Consider the following 19,368-nt stretch of genomic DNA (forward strand, 5'->3'; position numbering starts at 1 on the left):
GGGTGGCGGAGTCCTTGCTTTCAGGCCTCTTTCCTGTGTCAACCACACAAGGTGGCCCCAATTACCTGGGGCCATCTGGCCACATTCCCTGGGCAGGTGGTTAGAAGCATAGGTCCTGGACCCACCCCGGAGTCCTGGGCACAGGAACAGACTGTGGACTCCTGTGTGAAGTCCATTCCCGGGGCTCGGTGTCTCCTGCAGTCTGATGGTCAGTTACGTGGAGGAAACGGGCAGTGGGACTGTCCAGGCTGAGCGCCTGCGGGAAACCCCGTCTCCGTAGTGCACATTCCCGATACTCTCGTGGCCTCAGGGGGCATCGGGGTTAAGCTGAAGGACCCGACGGCTTCTGGTGGCCCTGGCCCAGCTGCTCTGTCTGCTCAGGAAATGCTGCGGCATGAGGCCGTCCAGAGGAATGTTGGGCTTTGCCAGATGTCGCAGTGGCCTTCGTGTGGCAGCTGCTCCAGATGTGGAAAGGTCACAAGGGCTGCGGGCTCATGCCAGGCGGGGGCAGGCTGCCCGAGAGGGTTTGCTGCGGGGCTGCCCTGGGCTCCCAGCCCTGCCTGCGGTGGTGCAACCGGCGTTCTGTTCATGCCCGTCTCTGCTGTCGGCCCGCAGGCTTCATCATCTACTTTGGCTACGGCCTGTGGCACAGCGAGGAGGCGTCCCTGGATGCTGACCAAGCAAGGACTCCTGACGGCAACTTGGACCAGTGCAAGTGACGCACAGCCCCGCCCCCCGGAAGTGGCAGCAGCTCCGAGGGACGCCCCCAGAGGACCGGGAGGCACCCCACCCTCCCCACCAGTGCAACAGAAGCCACCTGCATCCACACCCTCACTGCAGCTGACGGTGCAATTACTTGAACTGCAGCCCCAGCCCACCCTCGGCTCTGCAGCCAGCTCTCCAGGTCCTGGTCACCTCCAGACAGCTGCTTGGCTGGGGCCACTAGGCTACAGCTGGCCACTGTGTCTCCTCACTTCTCTGAACAACGCAGTTCCTCCCCTATCAGCTCAGCCCGGATCTGCCACAGCCTCAGGCAGGACGGAGGTCACCTCCTCTCCTTATCTTGGGAACCAGGCCTTCCTCCCCAGGGACTGTTCTGGGATTGAAATTGTGCATACTCCAACCTTTTGCAGCCCTCTTCCTGCTCAGCCCCAGACACCCAGCACTCAAGCCAGATGAGTACCACAAAACAGTGTCCCCAGCAGCTCCCCACTCTCAGAGCCCAACGACAGTAGTGCGCTTACAAAGGAAAATCAGGCCCGTTGTCCTTCTCCCGTTGCGTTCAGATGGATCATTAGGGCTGGACCTCGCCTGCCCCTCAGCTTCTCAGGGCTTTGCTCTGACACCGTGACTGGCTGGTCAGCGGGGCTGAGGGCAGCTGGTTGCTCTCAAATGAGGAAGAAGGGATCACTCCCATTAGGCCTACTCTGCTTACGCATGTGTGTGCACACGTATGTCAACCAGGGACCTTCTTCAGCTCATGGCCTCCAGGCCTGGGCCAGTTCTTGCTGCTCCTGCCGTCTTCTCTGACTGGCTGTGTCCTGAGTAACTGGAACATGAGACTGTATCTGCAGTGCTGGCCTCACGACAGCCGAGTTAGAAGTATGTTTCCTGTGAGTCGCCACCGTTCACTCAGTCTTGCCCGCCCATGCTTTGGAGCCAGTCTGGTGGCTCTTGTAAAGTTCTCAAGGCCGGTGGCAGCTCAGTCCGGGTTTAGGACATGTTGGGGTCATGCGTTTCTGGCCCTGACATCAGCTGTCTGGCCTCTCTGTGACATGATGAAATTGAAATCAATCCGTAGTCCATGAAACTGTGACTCACTCCCCCAGATTAAGTTAGGGCATAACATTAACGTGGAAATGGCCACGTCATCACCCCTGTGGCTGGCGTATTGCTGAGCTGTCTGGTTTGTAGGGAAGATGATTTCCAGGCATATTGCTGTCCCTTTTGTGTATCTGTCATCCGGATGCTTCGTACGCCATGCCTCCACGAGTGGGACAGACCCGAGCATCCTCCCCGCCCCCATAGCTACAATGCACTCCGCCCTGGCCTGTCTTGCCCGGGTCGGGGCCTGCGGCCAACACCATTTCACGCACACTCCTTGTAGATGGAAGCCAGAGGAAACCTGACCGTGGGTGGAGCGTTCCATTGAGAGTCTGCTTCAGGAGAGGAGATGGAAGGCCCATGCTGATGGGGGAGGGAAAGGGAGGCAGGCATTTTGGACGCCAGGGGAAATGGAAATGTTGCTTTCAAAACTTAGTTTCCTTTCCATTCCTTCCTAGTCTGGCCTTTGACACAAATCTGGTAGAAGCCTGATACACTGAGGGCACTTGTGCCCTCCCTGAGCCCCCAGAAGATTCTCGGAGAGAAGTGCAAGAATTTGTGAACACGCCAGTGGCGGGCGGCCATGGGCTGGGCCTCTGGATCAGGCCTGCTCACCTTGCTGGGAGCTTTAGTCTGATGGCATTTTGAATGTTCCAGAGGGAGCATCAAAAGAGCCCAAAGCTCCGATTTCCAAAGAGAGGTATTGACATTTGTATAGATTGGTGCTGTAACATATTTTGATAAATACTAACTTATTTTGTTGAGGTTTTGGTTGTCTCTTGTCTTAGGACCTGGTAGTTATTTGCTTGATTTTTTTTTCCCGTTATTTTCTACATAAGCAAAGAGAACTCAAGGGATAGACAGTCTCCAAGAAAAGTGAAGTGGTCGGAGAGAATTGCTGTTTTTTTTTTTCTTCTTCTTTTTCTCTGGTTTTTCTTTCTGGCTGAAGTTTCTGTGAAGACAGCACCCAACAGACTATTTAGAGGTGACATTTGACATTTCAGTGGGCGCCATGAATCATTCTGTAGATGGAGGTGGTGTGTCTCCCCTGCTCCGAGTCTCACCATGAGGGCTCGCTGACAGCTGGCAGTCTGTGGCCTTCCTCACGCAGAGGCCTTAAAGCTCGATGCGGAAGCTCGCCTAGGCTTGGCAGGGGTGGGACCCCCGCGCCCCCTCCTTAGAGGACGGGCTTCCTGGTTAGGAAAGGACACGTGGAGGTGCCTTGCATCATAGGTCACTGGTCACCGTGCTTCTGTGAGTAGTTTTTTGTGCAGTTGCCAGGGGTTTTCTCTGCTGTGTGCAAGGGGAGTAATTTAAGCAATGGTGTCTGCAGTAAGCCTCACAATTTTAATAGACTTTTTTCTTATCACATCCTTCATTTCTTTCCCTGAAATAAAAATACAAGCGAAAATATTGATAGTTTCACATCTCTTAGTTCCCTTGCCCAAACAAGAATATTCTTAGTTCTGCTGGCCAGGATTTTCCTACATAGTCAGAACTTACACATTACTAGAGGCACACCCACCAAGGGAGTACTGGGTCTACTTTTATCTGTGCACCAGCCACAAATAAATACCCTCATTGGGAAGACCCATTTATGATGGGTAAACATCCCTTCCCGTCTCCCACAACCCCCGTGACTGCCCTGCCTGTGTTCACGACCTCTGAAGGCCCAAATTCATGAAGCAGCAAACCCAGCGGATCCCCAGCCCCTGCCTCAGGACCTCTGCTGAAGAGGGGGATGAAGAGGGTCTCCAGGGAGGCAGCGGGGGCCTTGTTGGCAGCTGGCTCAGGAGCCGGCTTACAGGAGAGCAGCTCTGCAGTGGGGAGGAGCAGCATCCGGAGGAGACCAGGCCTCTGCATGCCCCCACTCTCCTTACCATCCTGCTCACACCCCCTTGGCCAAGGCTTTGTGCAGCGGATTTCTTTTTCCAAATGAGGAGGACAGAGTGATAGATGCATTTTCCCCAGGCCGTCTCAGGAAGGTCGCTAAATGTACACTGTTGTCAGAATTGCTGAGATCTCCCCCTACTTTTGGTTTTTGCAGCAGCAAAAACTCTCTCTCCACTGCAACTTCTTTTATCTCTCTCAGGCAACCAGCTACCCGGTCCCTTGTGCTGACTCTAGCACAGTGGCCAAGAGCCGATACGAAGCCAGGGGTGACTGCAGGACAGTGGGGTCAGTGGGCTTCTCCACCTACCCGAGTCGCCAAGGCCCTGACGCGCTCCCTCCTGCACCGTCAGCACATCCATGTGCGCAGCTGGAAGGGTGCATGGCCTGCCCACCTTTGTCCAGACCGGTGGAAATCTGATGATGCCAGCTCCTCCCTGCCGTGCCCCTGCCGCGAGCAGGCATTGTGAACTGGCTGGTGTTTGCAGTCCCACGTGGTGTGGCCTCCAGCGCAACCCATGGTGGAGACTGGAGACAGAGCAATGAGTCCTGGTGGGGGCACGTGGACATGCCCCACAGGGGCCTCACCCAGGCTTATAGGCCAGGTCCTGGGCACTGCATGACACAGCACTCACTGCTAAAGCAAGCCCGCCTGGCGCTGTGCCACGGCCCCTCTTCTGATTCACACGTCCCATTTTTACGCAGACCTTTCTTTCTTAATAAAAGCTGGCAGTTCTGTTGGCACCCAAGAACCCACACCATGAAGACAGGGAGTGCGCTGGGTACAGCTGTGCTCTGGGGTGCGAGAGGCATGTTCGTGTCCGTGCGCGGGTGGTGTGACAGTTCCGAGGACGGGGAGATTGCTGGGTGGCGGGGATGTGAGGCTCGCATGTGGAACTGATGCAGAGTTCGCCTGCAGACGGATCTGGATATATGTCATGTATAATTGTTATGTGTAATTTAAGATATATCTGTTTGCCATCGTCATAAGATTATATACAAGACTCTTAAGGGAGAGGGAGATGTACATTCTGCCAGGCTCCTGTGGACTTTGTCTGAGTCATGAAATTGATTCCTGTTGATCCAGTGGTGCGCGAAGCTACACTCCATGTGTCATCACGCTTATGACTCCTAATGGATTTTTAAGGCAAAAAATGCCAGTCAACTCCATCTTCACCCCTCGATTCCTCGAGTCCAGCCTTTCTGTGCCAGTGCATCCCTGAGCCACAATGCTCTTGCCATCGGGACCCGACTGGGCCTGGAGTCGCGGGGCACAGTTACCATGGAGCCCTCCTGGGTCATTCTACAAATGTGCCGAGTGCCAGCTGAAAACCCCACAGGGAGATGGAGTGCCTTGGCCAACCTTAAAGAGAAGATTTTCTCAGGGTATTTATTAGTGTGTCCAGCAGGGTCAGGAAGCAGGGATGGAAAGATGCATTCAGACTGTTAATTTATTAACAAGGCAAATGGTTTTGTGTTTCTTGATGACAAACTATTAAGTTTGGGACTTATTTTCCCAGTTGAGAAGTTATAATATATATTTAAGATAAGTTTCCTGCTTAAGTTGTGCCTTTCAGCTTCAACCAGTTTAAGGAGCACTAAGGGTAATGATACCAATGAGGGTTGGTTTATTATCAAACCTGAATAGCTGTGGTTTCTCCGGTAAATGTTTTCTTCTACTGAACATGGAGCCATTATTAAGAGTTGTGTGTTTTTTATTATGTACATTTGTAAATTTTTTTGCTTGTTTGATGTTCTATTTTTCTAATAGTTTTCTTAGAGTTTCTTAAAGTTGTGATACTAGATTTAGATTCCGATGCTAACTGCAAATCAGGTTGGTCTCTGCTGGGTCTCTCCTGCTTTTATTTTACTTTAAGGACAAGTGTAGTTGTCGTCCACCACTTTTCAAAAAATGTGAAACTGCCCTGCCTCCCCTTTTTGCTAACAACCCTGTGTACTTTGACAACTTCTTTTAGGTTGTAAAATCAAACTATTTTGTGGTACATTATCTCACGCTTCCGCAAATTCTAATAAATTCTGTGGCTTCCATGTGCACGGCGTGATCTCAAGAATCCTGGCGGGTCTCTGCTGGGACCCAGGCGTGGGTCCAGATCCTGCTCTGCTTCCCCACAGCCCATGACTTTACTCCCATCTTCTCTTTCCTGTAGCCATTTGGGGAAAATCCTTATTCCAACAATTTGAGCCTCAACCAGAGAATCCCTTGAGCCCCCATTTTGGATGCTCTGATACTGTCTGCAGATTTATTTGGCTTTGGGGCCACAGATGTCTTCCTTCCAACCAAGCTGTTGGGGTAAAGCAGCTCAGAGGCTGTCAGTTTTCAGGCATTTGCTGAAAGACTTGGTCTTCGGCAACAAAACGCCTTCGCCCATTGCCACTCCAGCCTGTGCTGGCCTGCACACACACACCATCCTGTTAGAGGGAGCAGAGTGTATGCAGGGCAGAGGGGCTGTGGGGGAGTGTAGCTATCCATTGTTACTAGCTCACTCCCTCACTTCTCTTGAGAAAGGATCCATTTTTTTTTTTTTTTTGCAGCTATAGCTTTACAAAGTGCTTGTCCATTTTTTTTTTTTTTTTTGCATTGGAGGCAAATGTAGTCAAGTGGGCCTTAATTCCCTGACAGTAAAAGGCAGGGATTCACAGCGGCTCTACCAGAAGATCCGCTGCCCGGAAGATAAGGTTTGACCTTTGAGTTTTGTCAGCTGATGGATAGTGCTGAAAGCAGATACCCAGGGAGCTGTGCGGAGGGGAGGGCAGGCGAGCTGCTCTCCTGGCCCCAGAGTGCCTGTGATCTGGAATGTGTGATGAGCATCTAGCTGCACCTGACAGCATCATGCACATTTCGTGTTCCTTGGCCACACAGAAAGCCAGACCACAGAGCTTGCGCGGTGGGGAAGCAAGACTGTGCAGCGTGCCCCTGGGACACAGGGTGGGCGTGGTCTCTGGTCCAGTGTAATTGCTGCGGGAGGTTCTGCTGATGCAGAATCTGATTCACAAAAGGGGCCAGCTTCGCAAAGCAGCCCAGAGAGCCTGATAGATTCCAGAATTGGGAAATAAGCACGGGACATGCCTTGTTCCTGGATTTTTGTATGTGTCCTGTAGAAAGGCGACCTCTGGTCCCGAAGGATGACTTTGAGCCAAGTGCAAGGTGGACCCCAGTTCCTGCAGCGCCACACTGCCACCTAGTGGCTACTGCTTGGTGCCGCACAGGCAGCTTGAAAAGGCCATGCCAAGTCTTTCCGCAGTTTCTTCGAAAACCCTGACTGGTGGCTCCTCAAGGCCCCGTGGGGCGATGCCAGGCTGGAGGCTTGAGGGGCACCACCTGGAGAAAGTTTTCCATTGCACAGTTTGGTTATGAAGCACCTCTGGTCATTCAAAAGCTGCCCCCAAACGGCCGGCATTCGCAGCAACAAGGAAGCCTGTGGAGCCATGGCCGGGGGTGCTAGCCTGGCTTCCAACCTAGCTTTCAGCCCAGCCCGTACACCACACAGACCTGGGCAGGGTCTGAGGCTGCAGCGGGGAGGTCTGGAAGCAACTACAGAGAATCAATCCCATCAACCCCTGTTCAAAGGGAACACCACTTTTACCAAATGAAGCCTGTCCACTCAGCCATAAATACAGCCATTTAGAAAACACAATGTGAGGAGAAGTCTTCAGGAATGAAACAGGCAGTATGTTTGCAGATGAGGAGAACAGCTTTTCGGCTCTTAGTGTGGCCAAGCACTTAATCCCAGTGGATTTGGGACAGTGGGGAAGAAAAAGCTGTGCTGGGTGGGACTTTGCCATGGATGCTTTTAAATTCTACTCCTTAAAAACAATGCACCTGCGTGCCAGCCGGTTCAGAACCGCTGTTCCCACAGTGCAGGAGGGACGAAGCCCAGTGCCTGCCACGTGAATTTGGCGGTGCAGTCATGTGAGAAGCCACCATGCAGAGCCAGCAGCTGCGTGGCAGGGGCTCTCTTCGTGTCTGTGGTGTGAGTGCCTTAGAGGGAGAAGGCATGGGTACCCAGGAGGTCCGTACACATTCAAGGGGCAGGGCCACCTGAGCTCAGAGCTGCAGGGCATCCCGACCCTGCCTGGCGCTGGCACTGGAAAAATCTTCCCGACTTAGTGAGCGAGGAAGATTGGCCTGCGTCACGCTGCAGTGAGTGACCCACGCCTGGCCGTCAGAACCACCAGATGTCTGTCTTGGTTTTGTTTTATGTGGTTTGGGGCAAGAAGTTTGAGAGATGCAGACTGGCTCACAGAAACCTATTTAGCAAATTTAAGTGAATTAACATGCTCTGTCTTAACCACCAGAATGACTTACCAGCCTTCGGGATTTTGGGGTGTGTGTGTGTGTATTTAAGCATCTGACAGACTCACGTGGGCAGGATCCTCACCGCTTGGTGGTCACGGACGAGGTGACGGTGCAATCCCAGTCATTGCCCGAAGCGTACACACTGGTGCAGCAATGGCTTTGAGACCATCCTTCAACGCCAGTCGCAGGTGGAAAGCTGTCCAACCATTTGGTTTCCACTTGTGCTTAACTCCATAACTCTTTTCTTGCTAGGGGCATAGAAGTCTCCCACGCAGGGAGAGCCAAGCTCTCAAGGCTCCTTGGCACAGAGGAAGTCAGTGAGTGAGTTGACTTCCAGAGTCTCCTCTGCCCACTGCAAATTAGCCATGGAAGGGGCCACCATTCTCCACGGACAGTGGAAAGCTGTCTCTAATCTCACCTCCCGCTCATGTGGGTGGCTGCCACCCATCTGCTCCTTTGTTATGTGGAGGTGCTGCCACCTGCCTTGTTTACCGCATAAGGTGGGTAAGGACTAGGGGAGGGGGTCATTAGGAAAGTGAAGGGTGCTCAAGACACCCCAGAAGAAATAAACGGGTTGGGACACGTGGTCAGGTAGGTTATTAATAACTAGATAGCCACTGATACCCTGGGAGGCCTGGATGACCCAGAGGCGGCCCTGGGTTTTCCCTGTGAGGTCCCGAAGTGAATTGTGTCATCTACAAAGGGTCTGCCGTTCACTACCTGTTCAGGAGGGACTCGCTCATCTCCCTAAAATAGCTGCCACTCCCACACACCCTGCAAAACCACCACAGGGAACCTGTGAACCCAGCTCTCTCCCTTGTGACCTGTGCCAGGCACCTACCTGTGGGACACTCTGAGGTCCAGCTGGCTAAACCGGCTGCAGCCCAAACTGAAGGCCGTCGGGATGGGGGGAGCAAGCACTTTCAGGTCGAAATGAATGAAGGACCTTTTGTGTTCTTTCCAGCCAACTCCAGCGCACCCCAGCCTTGTAGAGCAGAGGCACTGAGCTCCCATGTCCAGGGGAGGGGCTGCTCAAGCCTCCAGGCTGGAACGGTGGGCACAGGGACCTGGGACCTGCTGAGTCAGGGGAGGGGGGGGGGTCTCTGAACTTCTCGCATGGACAATCACCCAATCCCGGCACACACAGAAAAGTGGTCCAGCCTGCAAATGCCACCCCACACCTTGCCTCTCTGCTTGGGATCCCCAGTCTGAGAGGGACGGGACTCCAGTTAAATCAAGTAGATATGACAGAAAGTCCCTCAAGTTTATTTTAATAGGCTTTAGAGTTAAACACAAATATTCAACACAAACTGTAGGGGCAGGAAAAGGGATGTTGTGACCCCATTCATTCAACCAATCACTGCCAGGGCTGCCCCCACCCCAATCTGTTCTGACATCCAGCCAGAACCTTGTCCCAGCATGTGATGGGCAGGGGCGGGGGTGGGGGGCAGGCCGCCCATGCATCCCCCAAATACCACGAAGAGACAGGTGGTATCTGGTGGGTCTGTCTGAGGCAGGTGCAGAGGCTGCAGCATCCGAACATGGAAACGTCGCTCCAGCCTGGAAGGGGACAGAGGCAGACACCACGTGGAGAGAAATCTGAATTCTGATGGTGTGGGGGGTGGAAGAATCGAGGAGGAGGCACAGCAGCTGCTGCCCCATGTTTCTGGAGCAGTGATGGCTCAGATGAGGAGCCATACACGATGGGTGTCCGTAACAAAAGAAAAAAAAAAAAAAAGAAAACACAAAGCCAGGGCCATGTGGAAATTAGCTCAAGCACCCAAGGTCAGGGTGGGTTAGGGTAAAGCTCTCACCAAAGTCCACCTAATGAGGAATTACTTAGTGCTAACAATGCTACAACTCTGACCACAGCAGCCTAACACACCGCACCACGTTCTAGCATCACACGGAAGTCAGTATTGCTGTGTAACTGCGTTTAGCAGGTGCGGCTATGTAAGCGGTTCCTAATTCGGGCAGCTAAGCTGTAACCGAATGTGTGTTTGCAGGCTGTGCCTGCTACAAGAATAAATGATTGTGTACTTAGTCAATGTGGCATGATCTACTCTAATGGAATGCCCAACTCAATATCACAGTATCATGCAGAGCCACTAAAGCAAAGAGAAATGGTGGCACTTCCATGTGGATTTACTGTGTACGTCCCCAGAAGGAGCAAGACCCTTGGAGGTTTGCTGGAGATGTACCCGAGGCCCGGAAGCCCAGCTTGGACTCACGCTAGGGCCAGGGACCACGTCAGCCTTCACGTTGGCCACACGTGTGCCGAGTAGGCGTGCCCTGGGCAAGCCGACTCCATCCGCTGGCTGTTTCTTCCCCGCTCCATGGCTCCGGCCCCTGCAGGATCCCCTCATGGTTCTTCTCGCCTTGGGCACACTCAAAGACAGGCCTGTGCTCAGGACAATTTTGGGGGGGTCTCAGGGAGAAAGTACAGGGTCTTTGTCGCATACAGGAAACAAGAGCAGCATCATCATCACCATATCTGTTAAAACTACTTCTTCCTTTTGTGTATCATGCTCCTAATCTTCCACACCACTACATGAGTACTGTTCATATCCTAATTCTACCATTGTAGAGACAGATGCCAGTCCAGGAGCTGGCGCCCCTGGCTGGCTGTTTCACTGGGCTCCTCTGTTTGGGAGAACCTTCTGGGTCTAAGGTGGGCGCACGGTCAGCAGCAGCGTTGCCTGATCATCCAGCAGGAAGTGGAAGTGGGTTTCTGGGTGGTCGTGTGATGATCTAGCACAGCTCAGAACTGGTCCCCCGGGGACAGAAATGGTGTTTTTTTTTCTGGAAGCCCCTGCCAGAACCACTGAGCCATCTCAGTGTGCACTGAAGGGGTTGAGTTGTAGGACCAAACTGAAGTGGGGGCTGCTATGAAATGGGGGCCTGAGGGTCCTATTTCAACGAGTTGATCATTTACAGCATCGCATCCGAGTGAACCACATGGAAAGCTGGAGTGACGTTCCCCCTCTGTGCCTGGTCAAAATACAGACCCTAGCAGCAACTTCCTTCATGAGGATGGAGCGCGAATGGGCGCGGTCATCTCCAAGGTCATCCTCACTTTCACTCAAAGGTTTTCCGGAGGGTGCAACACGTTTTCCGGAGGGTGCAACAATAGCTTAATGACCCAGTCTGAGATGCCATTTGGGAAAAAAGCAAAACTGTGTTTACAAGACTGTTAGAGATGAGTCACTGTCATGAGAAACATCTGCAAAACTGTTAAACCCCTCAGGGTTTCCCACCGCTCTCCTTATCCACTCATGACAGGAGTCTCAATAATTACAACTTGCGAATGGAATAATAGTGATCTCATGTCATGTTGACTAAGAAGCTGATGGTTCCAAAGGCAGTTACCGTTCACAAATAGCTGGTGTTCGTGTTAAAGAGAGTACCACTTGGTGGTGAGTTGAAAGGCGCTTCTTCTCTTGTATCTTTTTTATTTTTTTTTCCTTTTTCTATTTTGGGTAGAAATATTCCTGGGAGGCTAGATAGAAATGCATTTTCATTTCCCAATAATTCTTAGGCACAAGTTAGAAAACTGCTGACCTTCACTAAAATATGTCAGCACTTCGTATTATAAAAAATGAAATTCAGAACCGCAGCATGTGTATATACGTATATCTAAATATACACACATATCGGTGCAGTACACAATGATTATTCAATGTATATTGAAAACTGAGCTTTTTGTAACTAACCTGAAATTCTGCAGTGAAAGTTCATTGCTCAAGAACAATTGCAAGTGTCTTTCTTTTGGCTCTAACTGTGGTAAAACGTTTGCCCATCAGACTTGACCATTTACACGTTCCGAAGTGCCGACACCAGGACAGTCTTACATGGGGATCAGAGGAGGACGCGCCTAGGATGCATTCGCAGCTGCTGAGCATGCGCACAGGGCCAGCTCCGGCGGCACCGGGTCGGTGCTCCCTCGGGGTGGAGGCTGGAGGACGAGAAGCCGGAGCTCCCGCAGGCCGCGTAGTGGCGTCATCTGGGTGTCGTGCTGACTCTGGCGGGAGAGGAGGGCCCCGAGGAGGAGCCGCGGTAAACGGGAGATGTGGGCGAGAGTTTAATCGGGCTGGTCGGGTCCCCAGTTTGGAGCTTCCAAAGCAGCTCTTCGTTGGTTCGGCTCAATCTCTTCTTCTCCTGGGTTTCCTTCTCCACATATTCCTGGAGGTTAGCATTTTCCTCCGACAGCTGTCTGCATGGGCACAGTGACAAAACACGTAGCAATCATGCTAGTGGACACGGAACCTGAGGTCACGACAATGGGTGCGGGACAAAGGGAGGAGGCCACGATGCCCTCAGGGAGAACAGGGACCAGGGCGACCCAGTGACCAAGAACTCTGGTGGAGTCATGATTTCCATTTGGCCCAATGACACATCCGTTCCCAGAGCCTCTCTGGCCAACACCATCATCTCACAGGCCCTCTGCCTGGTCGGGGGAGGCACTGGCTGTCCACCGGACAGAGCAAAGGCCAGCGACTGAAAGGAGGGAAGTGGAGAGCTGGAGTGCGTGTGCTGCCAGGAGGCTCCGAAAGGAGAGACAGCCGCGGAGCTGGCAATTGACAATGACAACAGCACAAGAGCAGAGAGGAGCCGCAGCCCTTCCTGAGCCTGCCAGGAAGCTGGGGGTGCCTTCTCCTGGCCTCCCTGCCCTAGGCTTGTGCCTCCACGACAGCAGCCGTCCTCCCCTGGCGGAAATGCTGTTCTAGCGGTCTGTGTCTGCCTGCTAGACCTGGAGCTCCGGAGGACAGAGGCCAAGGCTCTGTCTGCATGCTGAACCCCCAGCATCCAGCTGGTGCCAGGCACATAACAGATGCTCAGTTAATGTTTGCTGATAGACTGGTGGGTGAAAAAATGAATCTAAGTTGCTTGCTTTGTTGCATTTTTGAAGAATGACAGCACGTTTGAGGAACTGACAGGAATAAGTACATATGCATTTTAAAGCTGGACAGACTGAGGTCCAGAAAAATCACCTCTGTTGGATAAAGTCTGCACTTGCTCTGCAGACAAGGGCACCTTTGCAGCTTCCGGAGCAGAGGGAGACTGCTGCCCCCAGCACAGCCTTTCCTATGTGCCTCTGAGGTGAGAACAAAATGCCTGCACTGGGGGCTTAGTTATGGGGACAATGGCTGTGTGTCCATTCGTGCATGTGTGCAAGAGCATATGTATGTGTGAGAATGTACATGTGAGAAGCACGTACATGTGAGGATAAGCATGCACGAATGTGCAAATATGAGGGCATGTGAATAGGTGTGAGGATTGTATGAGTGTATGTGTGCATAAGTGTATGAGTGAGTGTGCATGAGTGGGAGTACGCAAGTGTGTGTGTGAGCGACCATGCAGTGCCTGTGTGAGTGCATGTGAGTGTGTGCATATGCACGAGTTATGTGTGCAAGGGCAACACACCACAGGTGAATGCTGAGGAGCCTAGTTGAGTGGGCAAGGGTTCGGGCCTGGGTCTTACTGATATGGCTCAGCCCGCACTGAACAGCAGCTGAGGAAGCCAAAACCCTGCTCTATCCGCACACTGCGCTGCGTGAGGGAGGAGCCTGAACACCCTTCCTTGAAAGCTGGGGCACCTCAGAGCGGGGCCCCACGGGGACAGGCAAGACCTGGCTGGAAATTGTGAATTTCTGGAAGTTGCGGTATCAACCAATGGTGGCTCTCTTTTTGGCCTGGGAACACCCAGCTGGCCCTCCTCTCCTAATCTCTGCCCAAAATAAGCCCCTTCCCCTCCCAGTGCTGCAGGAGGACCCTGCCGCACACTTTTGCTGATTCACTCATGTCTCCCAAGGTGGGGCCCATTGATAGGAGGCCAGGAATAGGCAAGATGGCCACAGGGGCATGTTCTTGTTCTTCAGGTCTTGGGGGCAACAGCAAGAAACTGCGGGGAAAGACTCACAGCCCAGAGTGAGGGAAACTGGATGTTGCAACAAAAAGCAGCTCAAGAGGAAAGCCCCTTTGTAGGTGACACCCAGCCCACCTACCTGGTGACAACTGTGTTTTGGTCAATCCTTGCTTTGAGGTCTTCATTCTGCTGTTGGAGAACCTGGATCTTTTCTTCTAGGATAATGTTCTTTTCTGCCTATAAAGGAAACAGTGTTTAAGAGGTTCTAGCGAGGCCATAAAATGGGAAGTAAACCGGTGCCTGGGCATTGGAGGATTATCAAGAACAGCATTTTGCAAATACCAGTTTGCAACGTATTAGTGGGTTGTAAAATCAGGTCAGAGGAATGTGACTAGCATTTCTTCTTTAAACGAAACAGAATAGAAAACGCCCATGAGCACCATAGGTAGCAAATTTCAGGTACTTTTGTTTTATATATATTACGTGTAAGTGTGTGTGTATGTTTCTGATGTAAAATGTATTTCTTACATTGAGTGTCCCCAGGGCCTTGCCATTGTCAGAGATAAACCATGAATACCACTAGGACCTCGTTTGACTATTGGGTCTCATGGTTCTTCCCAAAGGGTCAACCACACCATAGCAGCATCCCTGGCCAGCTGTGTGTGCACAACACGACATCCTGAATCAATGGAGGGAGGAAATCTAAATAACGTAAGCACGTTTTTTCCTTTGCAGGCTATAGGCAGCCAGGAATGCAGAGCCCGAGAGCAGCTGGGTACATTCCCCAAATCCCATCATGCCATGGCTGTTACTCCCCAGCAATTGATGGTTTCCCTCTGTTAGCATGTCCCCGAGGGCCTGAGACCTGGCTGAAGTACAGTTCGATTCTAAGACCACTTTAGAAATAAATTCTTTTCTGAAAAGAATGTGACACGTTCACTGTTAATGTAGTTAATCTTTAAAGAAAATGGTCCCTAGTCCATGAACAGGACTTAGGAATCCTAAGGACTGGCCTCTGGCCCCCTCTTTAGCAAGGCACCTCACCCAGCCCTCAATTTTGCTCCCAGGAGATGAAGTGATCAAGTAGGTTCTTTTTTGCCTGGAAAGGTTTCTGGGATGAGAAGCCATATGGGCAGGCAGAATGCCTGAAGCAGGGCTAAAATCAGCCAATAAACCTAGAGGTTTGCTGGTGACCCAATGCAAATGGCCAAGCCAGGAGCAGGAGGGAGGGTGGCTGCTCTCAGAGCGGCTGGTCCCCACACTGGCAAGGCTGCAAGGCAGGGTTCGGCTGTGGCAGGTGCTGTCCGGTAGCTCCCTGGCAGCCCTAGGCCTGGCCTGAGCTGGGAAGTCCTGAGCTGCTGGAGGGTGCAGAGTGGTCAGCATCGCCCAGAATCTTGGTGACAATCCAGCATCACCTGGTCTGCCCGCATTAACTGAGAAGCACCTGTGCAGCAACAGATGTTTGCAAAAAGGGATGCTTCCAGAGAGAGAGGTGACATGGCCACCAAATGCAATGGGTGGCCCCAGATCAGCCCCTGGTTTGGTTGTACAGATGCAAGGCACATTTCACAAATGGGGAGCTTTAAAAATTCGATGTTATGATCAGTTTCTGCCTGACATAGCAAGCTGAGGATATAAAACCCTTACACGGTACAGTACGTGTGTGTGCGTACGCGTGTGCGTCCAGACACTGCCTTACAGAGAAAAGGTTCTGGAAAGCATAAGCATTGGTAGGAATATGATGCTATAACCTGCTTATTTTCTGTTTATCTTATTTCATAATTTTCCACAGCAGACGTATTTCCTTTTGATAGTATCAGAAGTTTCTTTCTAAAGTAACAATAATAAAGGGAAAAAATAAGAATCTGAGATCCTGGGGCCAACTTCCAGATCAAGATGGGCGGCCCTTGGCAGGAGGCTTCTCCTCCACTCCCTTTGCACACCTTTCTGGGACCCCAGCCCTGGCTGGGGGCTTGTGCCTCAGTGTAGGGGGTGAAATCCTGGGTGTTCTGTGCTCCGCTTTGCTAGCTCTGCAGGAGCCAGGCTGGTGGGCTGAGGTGGACGAGTGTGGGTGAGAGCAAGGACTCTGTTCTGGACTGAAAGTTTGTGTCCCCGAAAATTCCTATGGTGAAACTTAACCCCAAAGTGATGGTATTAGGAGGCGGAGCTTTGGGGAGGGGATTAGGTCGTGAGGGTGAGGCCCTGTGAATGGGATTAACACCCTTATAAAAAGGGCCCCAGGGAGATCGCTGGCCCCTTCTGCCTTGTGAGGACTCGAAGCACTGGGCCAGGACTCCTAGCTCCATCTCCGCATCTGTAAAGGGGCTGGGGGCAGCAGCTCCTCCACGGGCAGCTGTAGGAGTTAGGAGCAGGCTGGGGAAAGTGCTCCGTGCAGTGCCTGGGCATTGGGGATGCTGCATTGTGCTGGGTCACCACACGTCCCCAAGAGAGGGCAAGGAGACAGCACGACTGTGGGAAAACCAGGGCGAAGGAGAAAGGGGCCACCCATCAGAAAGGCTCCAGAGTTGGACAAGATAAGGCCACCTCCAAGATTCCTTATGAGAGCTCCTGGCTTCCCGGGAAAGGCCTGCGGTGGGATTTTCTGCGTAGGTGTAAGCAATGGGCAGGTAACAGACACACCTGGCTGACACCATCAATGACGACCTCAGTGATGACAGCAGGAATGTCACGGAGGTTAGTTACTCTCCCGAGCAAACAGACCAACTCACCAGCTTTTCCAGCTCAAGAATCTTCTTTTCCTGCTCATGTATTTGCTGATTCTTCATCTCTAATACTTGCTTCAGACTCTTCATGTCTTCTTCCAAGTGCTGATAAGGAGCCAACGCAATCTACAGGGGCAGAGAGCCATGAGCTGTTGACCGGGGCTCCCGACAAAACCCAGTATTAACCAATGCCACGAATCCAGCTAAATCCATCCTCCTGGGACAAACGCCCTGATGGCAATTGCGACACCAAAGAGAGGATGCCACAGCCTTCCCTGATGAAGCTTCCCACTGAGAACCCTCCTAAAATCCAGTTCTGTGGGGGAGCAGGTGAGACACGGCCATCGTCCACTGGAAAGTCTGACTCCAGAACTGCTGGGTGCTGCCAGCCTATGCCCAGCAGGGAGCTCATGGGGTAGAAAGAGTAAACCCAACACTGGCTTTTAACATTCACCCGGAAGACTTAATTCACCAGGTAACTGGGACTCTTACAGGTCTCACCTATGCCCGTAAAGAGCCCATGCAGAGGAAATGAGCAAAGTGGTTTAAGAAGCAGAAAAGTCGTTTTAGAAAAAGTCATGTTGGGGTAGTGCTGCTGGACATAACAAATTCAAATACAGCAGGTCCTGTTACATCCAAATTCAGATAAATGACATTTTACAAAATGCAGTATAAGTATTGCATGGGACAGACTTACACTCAAAAATTTATCTGTAATTCAAATTACCTGGCTGTCTTGTATTTTATTTGGCAACCCTACGTTAGAGGGAAGGAGTTTTGCCAGCTTTTCTGGAAAAAATTCCCCTCAACCTGTTAACGCATGCTGCAGCCAAGGCTGCCCCACGTCAGCCTAAAAAGTTGCAGGAGAATGGGCTGGAAAGGGTGGCCGGGCCGGGGGAATGGGCTGGAAGGGGTGGCCGGGCCGGGGGAATGGGCTGGAAGGGGTGGCTGGGCCAGGGTGCGGGTTTCCAGACCATGCTTATCACAGGAGCCCTGGGACTCCAGCTGGGGAATGCTGCGGAATTTGGCAAAAATAACACGTAGCTGGAGAAACCCACAGCTGCTGTCTGTCTCAGGGGAGAGGCGCTGACAGGAATTGTTTAAAAATCCAGGGGAGGCCATGACCAGCTGTCACTTCAGCAGCGGATTCACAGAGAGGCCTTGTCTTGGGACCGGACTGCTGAGGGAGCCCTGCCGTCCTCGCTGAGACGGGGTCCCTGCGGGGCTGGAAGCCTGGAATCCAGAAACTACCTCCAGCTGCTCCTCTGTGTTCTTCCTCAAGGCCTCTTCGAAGCGGCGGGCTCTGTCCCGCAGAGACTGGCTCTGGAAGGTCAGCGTGTCCACCTGGTCCTGCAAGTAATGATACAAGGAGTCCAGCTGGGGCCACTACAGACAGCAGCCACCACAGCCTGGGCAGCTGTGATCAGTGGGCCACCACTGTGCCCTGAGTACCCGGAGTGTTTCCCTGGGGGCTGGAGAAAGAGGTGCCAAAGGGGAACCCCCACAGCCGCGCGATGGAGGAGGGTGTCCCCCAGCGTCTGCCCTCGGCTCACTCCTCCTTGGTGCTTTGTCAGGAAGAGACCACAAAAGCACAGTGAGCCAGGGGGCGTTTCACAACCTCTGATCCCAAAGAGGCAGACAATCCTCAGAGAGAATCCTCAGAGGTGCCTCTTGTCCAGGAGGCACCTCGCCCCTGGCTTTGGGATGGACCACGATGAACGTATTTCAAAGATGTATTCTCATTTAGGAAGCTCAATCCAGAGCCCTTCAAACCCTCCTTGACTTCTTTCTCTCCCTTGGGACCCCTCCCACATCACCAAACCTTCTCATCACCAAGTCCATAATCAAGTCCTGCCATCCTGCCTGCTGAATGTCCCTAGAACCCACAGGCTCCCCTGAGCTCAGGCCACCCCGCTGGCTACTTTCTGGTACGATGCCTGTTTTTTTCTGAACGGTCACTCCTTTGCCCTCACACTGTAGTGAGGCACTCTTTCTAATGTGCAAACCGGAACCTGTCCTTCCCCTTTTATCTCCTACCCCACTGCCCTCAAGCTGCAGTGCACACTCCTTAACACAGCGTCCTCCCAGCCTCGCTGCCTCCCTTTCCTCTCGCAGCCAGCTCTCCTGCTGGCAGTGCCTTCCTCCAGCCAGCTCCCTCTCACTCCCCCTTCACTCTGGCTCCCACACAGCCTTCCTGGCCTCAGGACTGGGTTGCATGTCCTTGATAGGAGCTGCCACGTAAGCCAAGTCCACACAGTCTCCTCCTCCCTGCTGAGACCCGCCCCGTGGCCAGACTGGCACTCCCAGCCCTCAGCCTTCCCATGCCTGCCAGCTAGGCAGGCCGCTGGCCACTCTCCACCCGCAGGTTGAAGGAATACAAGCATGTTTATGGAGACACTGCACCCCTTCCCCAGTTCCCAGTGCAGATGCACCTGCACTGACCCTGCCCCACTCAGCTCCGGCCATGACTCTCAGGACCACAGGCTGGCAAAGGACCGCTGATGCCAAGGAGAGCTTCACCCTTCATGTCTCACTCATGCAGACCAGTCCAAAGCTCTTTGCCCTGCACCATTTCTATAATATCAAAACACAGAAACTACGGTCTCCCATTAACTCTTCTAAAAAAGTATATAGATATAGATATACAGATACACACACACACACACACACACACACAGAGAGAGAGAGAGAGAGAGAGAGGGAGAGAGAAAGAGAGAGAGACAGACAGAGACAGGTTCTCACTCTGT

At 52.5% G+C, this 19,368-nt stretch overlaps 2 protein-coding genes across 3 annotated transcripts in view; one reads left to right on the plus strand and one right to left on the minus strand.

Annotated features, from left to right (window-relative positions):
* Window positions 1–5,764, plus strand: part of SLC7A1 (solute carrier family 7 (cationic amino acid transporter, y+ system), member 1) — an 85,152-nt gene extending 79,388 nt beyond the window's left edge. The window contains exon 13 of the mRNA XM_011946934.1: window positions 616–5,764. Coding sequence (XP_011802324.1) covers window positions 616–719 — 104 coding nt within the window. The 3' untranslated portion in view covers window positions 720–5,764. The remainder of the gene's footprint in view (window positions 1–615) is intronic.
* A 3,516-nt stretch (window positions 5,765–9,280) lies between these two features.
* MTUS2 (microtubule associated tumor suppressor candidate 2) overlaps window positions 9,281–19,368 on the minus strand; it is a 655,860-nt gene continuing 645,772 nt past the window's right edge. The window contains exons 6-9 of one of the 2 annotated variants that reach the window (XM_011946936.1): window positions 17,873–17,971; window positions 16,628–16,747; window positions 14,038–14,135; window positions 9,281–12,245 (exon numbers count right to left, since the gene is read on the minus strand). In XM_011946936.1, the coding sequence (XP_011802326.1) occupies window positions 12,032–12,245; window positions 14,038–14,135; window positions 16,628–16,747; window positions 17,873–17,971 (531 nt within the window). In that variant the 3' untranslated portion in view covers window positions 9,281–12,031. The remainder of the gene's footprint in view (window positions 12,246–14,037; window positions 14,136–16,627; window positions 16,748–17,872; window positions 17,972–19,368) is intronic. The other variant, XM_011946935.1, reaches the window with a different exon arrangement.

This window comes from Colobus angolensis, unplaced genomic scaffold (assembly GCF_000951035.1).
Source record: "Colobus angolensis palliatus isolate OR3802 unplaced genomic scaffold, Cang.pa_1.0 Scaffold255, whole genome shotgun sequence".
NCBI lineage: Eukaryota > Metazoa > Chordata > Mammalia > Primates > Cercopithecidae > Colobus > Colobus angolensis.